The sequence below is a fragment of the Meleagris gallopavo genome, unplaced genomic scaffold (genome assembly GCF_000146605.3).
Source record: "Meleagris gallopavo isolate NT-WF06-2002-E0010 breed Aviagen turkey brand Nicholas breeding stock unplaced genomic scaffold, Turkey_5.1 ChrUn_random_7180001951027, whole genome shotgun sequence".
NCBI lineage: Eukaryota > Metazoa > Chordata > Aves > Galliformes > Phasianidae > Meleagris > Meleagris gallopavo.
In genome coordinates this window covers 41487-51430 of record NW_011212219.1, presented here as the reverse complement: position 1 = coordinate 51430, position 9944 = coordinate 41487, and the positions used below count along the sequence as shown (strand labels likewise).

General features: G+C 60.9%; 1 protein-coding gene across 1 annotated transcript in view; it reads left to right on the top strand.

The window, feature by feature from the left end:
- The window catches only part of ESPL1 (extra spindle pole bodies like 1, separase), a 12446-nt gene that overhangs the window by 1517 nt on the left and 985 nt on the right, over positions 1 to 9944 (top strand). The window contains exons 3-30 of the mRNA XM_019611607.2: positions 5 to 195; positions 348 to 452; positions 582 to 702; positions 934 to 1070; positions 1214 to 1407; positions 1659 to 1901; positions 2155 to 2299; positions 2391 to 2535; positions 2796 to 2935; positions 3022 to 3156; positions 3243 to 3362; positions 3563 to 3734; positions 3889 to 4017; positions 4124 to 4280; positions 4484 to 4593; positions 4702 to 6026; positions 6097 to 6475; positions 6581 to 6730; positions 7087 to 7300; positions 7404 to 7591; positions 7684 to 7811; positions 7887 to 8009; positions 8509 to 8664; positions 8741 to 8911; positions 8993 to 9097; positions 9210 to 9322; positions 9397 to 9480; positions 9606 to 9770. Of these exons, the coding sequence (XP_019467152.1) occupies positions 5 to 195; positions 348 to 452; positions 582 to 702; positions 934 to 1070; positions 1214 to 1407; positions 1659 to 1901; positions 2155 to 2299; positions 2391 to 2535; positions 2796 to 2935; positions 3022 to 3156; positions 3243 to 3362; positions 3563 to 3734; positions 3889 to 4017; positions 4124 to 4280; positions 4484 to 4593; positions 4702 to 6026; positions 6097 to 6475; positions 6581 to 6730; positions 7087 to 7300; positions 7404 to 7591; positions 7684 to 7811; positions 7887 to 8009; positions 8509 to 8664; positions 8741 to 8911; positions 8993 to 9097; positions 9210 to 9322; positions 9397 to 9480; positions 9606 to 9770 (5545 nt within the window). The remainder of the gene's footprint in view (positions 1 to 4; positions 196 to 347; positions 453 to 581; positions 703 to 933; positions 1071 to 1213; positions 1408 to 1658; positions 1902 to 2154; positions 2300 to 2390; positions 2536 to 2795; positions 2936 to 3021; positions 3157 to 3242; positions 3363 to 3562; positions 3735 to 3888; positions 4018 to 4123; positions 4281 to 4483; positions 4594 to 4701; positions 6027 to 6096; positions 6476 to 6580; positions 6731 to 7086; positions 7301 to 7403; positions 7592 to 7683; positions 7812 to 7886; positions 8010 to 8508; positions 8665 to 8740; positions 8912 to 8992; positions 9098 to 9209; positions 9323 to 9396; positions 9481 to 9605; positions 9771 to 9944) is intronic.

The window sequence follows — 9944 nt, the reverse complement described above, 5'->3', positions numbered from 1 at the left end:
GCAGCGCTGGGTGGTGCGGCGAAGGCCTCGGGGCGCTTCCTCAGGGTACTGGCCGAGGGCTGCCAGTTCGTCACCGCGGCCCTCGGTGAGCGTGCCAGGAGCAGCCAGCAGCAGCCGCTGCCTCGGGAGGACGTGCTGCAGCTCTGCGCCTTTGTGCAGGGCCACCGCCGTGTCCTCAGCCTGCTGCTGGACGTGGTAAGGCTTTGGGGTTAATGAGGGCTCTCCTGTTAATTAGGACCGCTGGAGGCATTGCAAGCCTTGCGCTCCTGGCAGCGGTGCTCCTTTCCCTGCCGGTCCCGCTGCTGTTGTGGCCACGCAGTTGATTTTTTTTCTCTTTTCTCCCTCAGGTTCCTCCTGACGGCGTGAAGCAGCGGCTCGTGCTGAAGCAGCTGCTGTACCACAGCCTCCAGCTCTTCACCACCATGGCCTGTGACACCTTCCGCGCCTCCCAGGTACTGCAGGTGATGGGGACGGCATCTAATGGGGCTCACAGGGGCTGCTGGGGCGGCCTCGGGGATGTGCCTGCAGTCCCTGAGAGGCTCTCCATGGGAACCTCATCGCTCTGACTGCATCCCTCGCAGGTGGCCGGGTGGTCAGGGCAGGAGCAGCTGACATCGGGCTGCCAGGACACCGTGATGCAGCTGCTGGAAGCTCTGGAGGGACTTCCCCAGGGGGAGCAAGTCAAGTACCTCGACATTACCGGTCAGCATCCTCATAGCACCAAGCCTGCTTCCCTGGCATCGGGTTGGGGCAAACGTGGTCGCGCACAGCTCAGCATCTTCTCCTGCTTGTGGTCTGGGGAGCACCGAGGGAGAAGGGTCCCTCTGCCTCCCAGCACACGTGGCTGAGGGGTGGTCTGCTGCTGGGAGAGGAGCAAGTGGGATGATCCCTTCCCAACACGTCTTCAATATTCATTTTTTTTCCCCTCAACAGCATCGTGCGCGTTTAAGCTGGCATACATCTTCTACAGCCAGAACCTTCACAAGGAAGCCAGCTCCATCTCTGAGCTCTTCTGCAAGAGGCTGAAGAAAATAGATGCCTTTGGATTTCCAGAGATACCCCCCGAAAAAGTGAGCAGTTTCATGTCGAAGGGTTTGAGCTGCAACCTGGTGCCATAGGAGCGAAGGAGAGGATGCGGGCCAACTACTTTTCCCAGGAAGGGGAGCAGCTGCAGGGCTTCTCCTGAAGCTTCTCCTCTGTGCTCTCCCTGCAGCTGCACAGATGCTTCAGGCTGCAGGTGGAAAGCTACCGAAAGCTGGGCCGGCTGGAGAGTGCGCTGGCATCCTGCGTGCAGTGGCTGACGTCGCTGCAGGGCCGCATCAGGGAGCTGCTGGCGGAGCCCATCGGCCTCTGGGCCCGAGTGAAAACAGACAGCGTGAAGCAGGGAGCGGAGGGTTTGCAGCTGAGGTGAGGAGCTGCGCTTCCCGTGCTTTTAAAGGCTGAAGGAGCTGAGGCTGTGCAGCCCGGAGAAGGCTCCGAGGGGACCCGGGGGCTCCTTTCAGTGTTAAACTGGGGCTGTAAGGAGGAAGAGCACAGTCTGGCTTTGAGGTCCCTTCCAGATCAAAGGGCTCATGCTCTTTGCTCGTGCTGCGATTCTGTGGTTAAAATGATATTGCGGAGCTCTGCACCACATCCCCACGCAGCCCTGTTTCCAGCAGAACCCTGAAGGAAGAACTGTCTGCTCACCACCTGGACACGGACACCTTGGTGGCCGTGCTCTTCGCCGAGCTGAAGGCTTACAAGAGCATCCGTGCTGACACGGGGCAGGAACGCTACAACGTGCTGTGCGACCTGTTGGAGATCTGCTCAGAGGACAGCGGCCGCCTGCACGAGCGCGCTGCCGGTTTGGTGGAGCTGGCCCAGGTCTTGTGCTACCACAACTACGCCCAGCAAACCGACTGGTGGGTGCCACGGGTGTGCAGGGTGGGCTCTGTCCTGTGGCCCTGCAAAACCCCTTGGGAGCTTTGGAGGGACCTCAGTGGGATTTAGGGGGCTGGAGTGGGAGGGGGCTGGAGTGGGAGGGGGCTGGAGTGGGAGGGGGCTGGAGTGGTGTTGCTCTGGTGTTCGCCGTTTTTGGGGTGGTTTGGGTGCCTTTTCTTTTTACAATGCATTCCGGGGGCAGAAGGCTGCGTTTTCAGCTCCCATCTCCTGCAGCTCTGCCTTGGACTCTGTCCACGAAGCACTGCGGCTGTTGGACTCGGTGCCCAGGAGTGCTGAGAACCAGGAGCAGCTCCTCGATGACCGGGCGCAGGCTCTGCTTTGGCTCTACATCTGCACACTGGAGTCCAAACTCGAGGAGGTGTGTGGGGGCACCCATGGCTGCCCAGATGTGTCCCCACGTTTTGCAGTGCCCTTTAAGCTGCATCATTGCTGCCCGTAACCTGCTGCAGGGCATAGCGAGGGAGCAGAGAGTCAAAGCTCTGGGACAGAAGAACCTGGAAGACTTTGAACCCAATGACCTCAACTACGAAAGCGGGCTGCAGGAGGACGCGTTCCTGAACAGTGGCATCTCCTTCAACCTGGTGACAGAGTTGGGTGAGAGCGCAGCGGGTTTGGGTCGCTCACCCTGTAAGGAGGGCTCCCCTGGGATGCCTGGATTTGGGGTGGGAGTGAGGTTAACCCCTGAGGAAGGGGAGGTGGTGGGGTCGACGTGGGTAGGGAGGAGCGTGCCGGGAGATGCTCCATGGCAGAGCAGGGAAGGGCCCTCTGGGAGGTGGTGGCATTGCTGGAAGTGATGGTGCTGGTGGTGGCTTAGTGCTGCGAGGAAGCTGCTCAGCCCCATGCTGTGCCCGCAGCTCAGTCCAAGAGCCTGGATGATGCCTTGGCCCTATGGAAGCAGCTGTTGGCATCTCAGGGTGTCCCAGCTGTGCGCAGCCTGGAGCAGACCGTTGCCTCTCTTCGTGTTACAGCAGCTCTCTACAGGCTGATGGACGAGGTAACGCTGCTGGGGCTGTGGAGGCAGAAGGTCAGCAGCACAGCAGCATTGTCCATGATCACAGTGTGGGTTTTTTTTGCCTCCAGCCCCTGCAAGCCCTGGAGAGCTACCTGCTGGTGCGAGGCCTGTGCCGTGCACTTGGGGATGATTTGGGCACAGCCAGCGCTCTCTGCCAGGTCACCAAACTGCTTCTCCAGCTGGAGTGCCCCAGCTATGCCCAGGCAAGCACCACTTTGGGCAAAGAGAGAGAAGGGAGGGCAGCTGGAGACCGGTCCCCCAGCCCTCATACTGACCCCTTGGCTTCCAGCTCTTCCTGGAAGAAGCAGAGACCTGCTTGCAGAGAGCTGACAGGGACAGTGACTCCTACCTGCTGCTGCAGCAGACCTGCCTCGTGCTCCGCAGCCAGCTGTACTGCGCCAGCCACCGCGTGAGTCTCCCTGAAAGCCTCCCTTTTTTTTTAATTATTATTATTATTTTTTGTCTCAGCTGTGCTGCTGGGAGGCAAGAGGAGACCTCGGCAGTTCTGTCTGGCAGTCAATCCTCTTGCTGCTGACTGGAGCCCACCTTAGCCTCGGAGGCTCCCTGGACCACAAATAGTGATTTTTCTGCCTCCACTGCTTCCTGTAGATCAAAGATGGCACTGCCCTCTTGCTGGAGGTGCTCCAGAACCCAGCTCTGCAAAAGACTGCCAAGGTCTGGTACATGCTCCAAGCACAAGTCCTGCAGCTGACTGCCACCTACCTGAGCCTGTCGCCCGCCCACCTCTCGCCAGAGTTCAGGCAGCACATCTTTGCACAGGGTGAGCCTCCGAGGTGCTGGAAACCTTCCCCAGGCAAAACCCTGGGCAAGCACAGTGCTCAGAGGTTCCCCCAAACCCCTTTTGGGACTGGGAAGGGAGAGCTGGGTTTTGTGCCAGGTAATTGGTGCCAGTGCCCACAGCAGTTCTCGTGCAGGATGGAAGACGCCCGAGACAGCTCTGAGCGAAGCCCACAAGTTGTTACGCAGCATCATCCTCCTCCTGATGGGCAGCAACGTGCTGGGCTCCCACAAGTCAACGGCAGACATCCAGTTCATGGATTATGGTGAGCGAATGGGTGGCGTGGGCCGCAGAACAGCTGGAAGGACGCCTGTGCTCCTTTTGCCTCACCGGGAGGAGCAGCTTTGTCACCAGCACGTCCTTCCTGTCAGGGGACAACGTACTGCAGAAGTGGCAAGTGTTGGCCGACGTGCTGAGCTGCTCAGAGCGCCTGGTGGTCCTCCTCAGCAGGGTGGAGGTGATGTGCAAAGCCAAAGCCTTCTGCTTGGAGGCCGTCAAGCTGGCTGTGAAACTGCAGGCAATCCGATGGTGAGTGACCGTGGGTGCGGGCAGCCCCGTCCCAGGGAATGGCCTTTGGCGAGGGGTTGGCCCCTGCTCAGTTGGATCTGGAGCAAGCAGCTCCTCTGATGTTCGTCCTGGGGCGTGTTATCCCAGCAGTTCAGCTTGCCGGTTCAACGTGGGAGTTGAGCTGTGGCTTTTCGGGGCTCTGAGGGCTGTTTTTCTCCCCCTAGGTGTGTTTCTTTCCTGGTGCTGAAGGCTCAGCTGGAGCTGCAGCAGAGCGAGCTGGAGCTGAGCCACTGGAACCTGCAGCAGGCTCTGTTCCTCCTGGAGTCTGGCACCGGTGAGTCCCTGCTCTGGGCTTGGGCAAAGAGAAGGGGGGGCTGCTTCTGGGGCTTAGGTGAATAGGGGGCTGCTGGAGGAGCTCTTCAAACCACCCTCACCTCTGCAGAGTTCGAGGCTGACGAGAAGCAGCGAGGCCCCCTGAAGATCTTGCCCAGGAAGGGCAAACCAGAGAGCAGGAGGCAGCGGGATGAAGGCTCCGAGCTCCCTGGGGAAGATGAGGGCTTTCTGAAGGGCCCTGCGCTGGAGTTCGTGGCCATGGTGAGCGGCCTGGAGAAAGCAGACGACCTCAGCTCCTCGCCGCAGCTGAAACCCAAGAGGAAGAGGAGGCTTGCCTTCCTCGCCCACCCCGCTGCCTGCCCCTGCTGCCTCTGCTCCGACCTGACCCTGTCGTCCCTCTGCCTCCGCTGGCTGCTCTGCTGTGCGCGGGGGGAGCTGGCGGCCGGCAGCGCAGCCGAAGGGCTGGGGCTGATCCAGGCCACCCTGCAGCGCTGCGGCACCGTGGGCCCTCGCTTCGCCGTCCTGCTGCGGGACAAGCTGGGCAACGGTCACCAGGCACCCGCGCTGAAGCTGTTGGATGATTTGGTGGCCACCGGCTACGCCACGCTGGCCCTTCACAGCCTGGCTGGTCCCTGGCCCGAGGAGAAGCTGGAGGAGCACCTGAAAGCCGGTCTGTCCTTCCTGGCATCCTGCAGCGCCCACCTGCCCAGCCTGGGGGTCTCTAGGGCCAGCCTGCTGCTCGCCAAAGCCACGGCTGCTGTTTGCCGCTTGGCTGCCGGGCACGGAGGCTCTGTGGATGCCGTCTTCGCCTCCGCTTGGGCTTGGCAGCCAGCCCTGCCGAGTCCCACCGAGCCCAAAGCAGCGGTGGCTGCGCCCAGGATGGACAAAATTCAACTAAAGAGGCTTAAAAACAAAGCGGCAACCGCAGCATCCCCCGTGCTCAAACCCAAAGCCAAGAAGACCCAGAGAGCGAAGCCCCCCTCGGTGGCAGATTCCAACGACGCCTTTCTCGTGAGCGATTCTGACGCAGAGCTGCCCGCTGCTGTTGGTCAGACCGTGACAACGTCCTGCACCCCGCGCCCCAACGCCCGGCCCCGCAGCAAAGCTCGTGCACGGGGCTCTGCGGCATCCCCTGCACGTAAACCCAGAGGGAAGAAGAGCCAGAAAGCCAAGCACACGGACACCGACGACGTCTTCGCTTTGGGTGACTCGGACAGCGAGGTGCCTCCCATTGTGATCCGACCCGCAGCGGCGCCCTGCACCCCGTGCCAGAAGTCGTCCCGTCCTCCAGCCAAGACGTGCAGCCGGGGGGCTGCGATGCCCCTACGCCCCAGGGCTCCCTTCACTGTGTTCAGCGAGGCCTCGCCGCCGCTCAGCAAGTCACAGCTCCTGAAAGCACCCAAAGCCCGTGGGAAAACCAGGTCCCGGCTGGCGGTAAGTGGGGCGGGAGGAGGCCGGGTAGCATCAGGTGCAGCCCTGCCACCTCCTCGTCCCCCTCTCGCAGGTGACGTTCAGCGACGACAGTGACATTGAGGGTCTCAAATCAGTGCTGAGCCCCGTCGCCAGCAAAGCACCCGTTCCCAGCTGCAAGACGCCGCAGTCGGTGTGCTGCTCGCAGAGAGCTCTGCTCCCCCGGTCCGTGGAGGTGGGGGGCTCCCAGCTGAGCTCCTCCGTGGGCAGAGGCTGTGGGAGCAGCACTCGGTCCCGACGGGGACGCAGAGTTGGGGGCACAGAGAAAAAGGAGCGGGCGGCACGCAGGGCTCCGAGCTGGAAAGGGGACGAGGAACGGGAGCTGCTGAGAGCCATTGAAGAGGAGGAAAAGGTGGAGGAACAGCTTGACATCAGCTTGGAGCTACTCCGAGCCTCTGAGGATGGAGCTGAGGGTGAGTTTGGGAGAGGGAATGGGATTGCTGGGAGCCTTCGCAGCTCCCCACGTTGTCCCTGCTGGCCCCAGCAAGAGGAACAAGCGGCTCTGTTTTATCCCACAGACAGAATCCAATGCAGGCAGGAGGGCGCAGACACGGAGCCCAAGGTGCTGCGGCAGGAGGTCGGTGGGGAGGTCCTGGCACAGCAGAGGCTGGGCAGAACGGAGCCCCTGTGCCTCAGCGCCCTGCACAAAGTGCTGCCAACTGTGGATGGTGAGCAAATGCGGGGCTGCGGGGTCGGGTTTTGGGAGCAGGGAGGTGAGGGTGAGCTGTGAGGGGGGTGGTGCGTCAGCAAAACTGCCACGTGGGAGGAAAACAGAAGAGAATTGTTATAAGCTGCCCAGGGAAGTTGTTGAGCCTCCATCCCTGCGGGTTTTTAAGATGTGTAGTTGGGGGTACTTAGGGACATGGTGTAGTGGTGGGCTTGTCAGTGTTGGGTTAACACTCAGACTTAATGACTTCAGAGGTCTTTTCCAACTGCAGTGATTCTATGCACACAGCACAGGGAATACCAGGGTCACCGCGGGGCTTGTTGCCTGATCCCAGATTTGCTGCCCTGTCCCTTCCAGACACCTCCTTGCTGGACACAGCCTGCGGGTTCCTGAAATCTGCCTTCGGCTGCATCAGCCACTGCCCACCCGGCACGCTGTACAGCCAGCTGTGCCAGCTCCTGGCTCTGGCCACGGGTGATCAGGACCCCATCACCACTGCCTACCTGCTGGCCGAGTCTGTCTCGGTCACCACACGCCATCAGCTGCTCAGCATCGTCCACAGGAAGCTTCAGTAGGTCCCACAACTCCCTGCCATCGTCCCCAGAGCATCGTTGGGAAGGGGCTCAGCAAATGGGCGGTTTGGGAGTGACGTTCCTCCCTGATTGCCTTTGCAGTAAGGAGAAGAAATCAGCAGCAGATGTGGCTGAGCAGCTCCAAGGGCTGACCCTGCAGGACAAGGACACTGCTTCACACCACCACCACCACCTCACTGAGCTCCAGGACCTCTTCAGCTTCAGCCCCACAGGTCTGGGGCCCCAAGAGCGCAGCAGCTTCAGTGAGCAGCTGCAGCAGATCCCAGCTGGTGAGGATTGATCCAAACAGAGCCCCAGAGGGTGCTGCCTGGTCCCCGAAACCCTCAAGGCTGACCTGAAGGTCCGTGGGTGACTTTTTCAGGGATGACTGTGTGTGTGCTGACTCTGGTGAGCATCCAGCCCACCTCCGTGGGGGACACGCTGCTGCTGACACGGCTGGAGAGGGGCAGCGCTCCCGTCACTCTCCGCATCCCAACTGCACTCAGCAAGGTGAGGGAAGGGCTGGGGGTGTGAAGCAGTGGGGATGAGCCCAGGGTTGAGATCACAGCTCCTGTCCTCTTCTAGACCCCACTGAGCTCAGTGCTGAGCGACTTCGACTCCATCCAGAAGGAGCAGAAGGATGCCAGCAGCTACACTGACAAGCGGGAATGGTGGCTGTGCCGTTTCAAGCTGGACCAGAGGATGAAGGCAGGCAGAATCATAAAATCACAGAATAGTTGGGTTGGAGGAGACCTTAACGCCCACCCAGCCCCAACCCCTGCAGTGGGCTGGTTGCCAACCACTGGGTCAGGTTTGCCCAGGATCCCACCCGTGGACTCTGAGCACCACGCTTCCCTGGGCTGTAGTGCTGGGGCTTCACTGCCCTCTGGGTACAGAATTTCCTCCTCACATCCAACCTAAATCTCCATTCTTTTAGTTTAAAGAGACTCTCTCTCCCTTGTTCTATGGCCATTTACTTGTGATAAAAGTTGTTCTCCTCTTTATCACCTCCCATTAAATACTGAAAGGTTGCAGTGAGGTCTCCCTGGAGCCTTCTCTTCTCCAGGCTGAGCAAACCTGTCTCCCTTAGCATTTCTTTGTAGAAAGGCTGCTTCAGCCCTCTGAGCATCAAAAGGCAAAATGCACCCCATGCCCACACCCCCCTGGGGGGCTCAGGCTGCCCGTGACTCCGTGTGTTCTCTTGCAGAGCCTCATTGAGACGCTGGAAACGCAGGTGTTGGGCTGCTGGAAGGCAGCGCTGCTCCCTGCAGCCCAGGATCCCCTGCTGGCTGAGGAAGCTGCCCGTTTATGTGCTCAGCTGCAGCAGTGTGGCTGGTGGGGCAAAGATCCGACCCTGCTTAAGGTACGGAGCTGCCAGGGTTCGGGGTTGGGATGGGAGATGGGCTTCCATCCCCTCTCACACCTGTCCCTTGCTGCAGGTGGTGCTGAACGCCGCTGCCCTCCTCAGCCCTGCTGATGTGCGAGCCCTGGCCGTGGGGTTGTGCCCAGCTCAGCCCAGCAGAGCCCAGCTCCTCTTGCAGGAGGCTCTGGACAAGCAGAAAAACGGCACAGGGGAGCCTGGAGGTTCCGTCATCCTGGTACTGGATAAGGTAAGATCCCGGTGCTGCTGCTGCTCACGTGGCTCTGCTGTTTGCTGCATCACTTTCACCTTCCTCCTCCTCCTCCTGCAGCACCTGCAGAAGCTGCCCTGGGAGAGCATGGCGTGCCTCAGGGACCTGCCTGTCACCCGGCTCCCATCCCTGCGCTTCCTCCTCAGCTACGCCCTGACACAGAGGGTGAGAGGGGGGGGAGCCCGGTTCTGCGTGGGGCTCGGTACCCCCAGTTCTGGGCTGAGGCTGACTTCTCCTTTTCCCTCCTTTCTGTCGCTCCTCTCCTTCCTTGGAGCAGCAGGCAAACTCCGTGCTGTGCCGCGGCATCGACCCCAGCAGGACCTTCTACATCCTCAACCCTCAGAACAACCTCTCGAGCACTGAGGAGCGTTTCCGCAGCTGGTTCGAGAGGTGAGAGGAACCAGGTTGCGGGGGGGGGGGAGGGGGCATCCGCACTCCCACCTTTCTCACCTCCTGTCTCGCAGTGAACCAGGCTGGAGAGGGGTGACAGGATCAGTCCCCAGCCAGGAGCAGATGCAGGCAGCGCTGCTGGAGCACGACCTGTACATGTGAGTGCTGGGGGTGCCAGAGGGGTGGGTTTGGGTGCTGGAAGCCTGCGTCGGGATGGAGCTGGGGGTTGGGGGTTGGGTTGGGCGTCATTCCACCTCGCTCACCCCGCTCCGTTCCCTCGCAGCTACGCAGGACACGGAGCAGGTGCCCGCTTGATGGACGGGCAGACCATCGCCCAGCTGCAGTGCCGTGCTGTCGCTCTGCTCTTCGGCTGCAGCAGCGCTGCGCTCGCCGTGCGTGGCAGCCTGGAGGGTGCAGGCATTGTGCTGAAGTACATCATGGCTGGCTGGTGAGTAGCAGGGTGCCCCGTTTTGGTCAGCAGCTCCATCTGCCCCAGTCCCACTTAGTTTTGCTGTGATGCTCAGCCACGAGGGATCTCCTCCCCATTATCTCAACCCACGTGCGTTTGCATCTTAGTGCTTCTCCTCACTTTGGGTCACAGGTAGACGAAGGAGAGAGATTT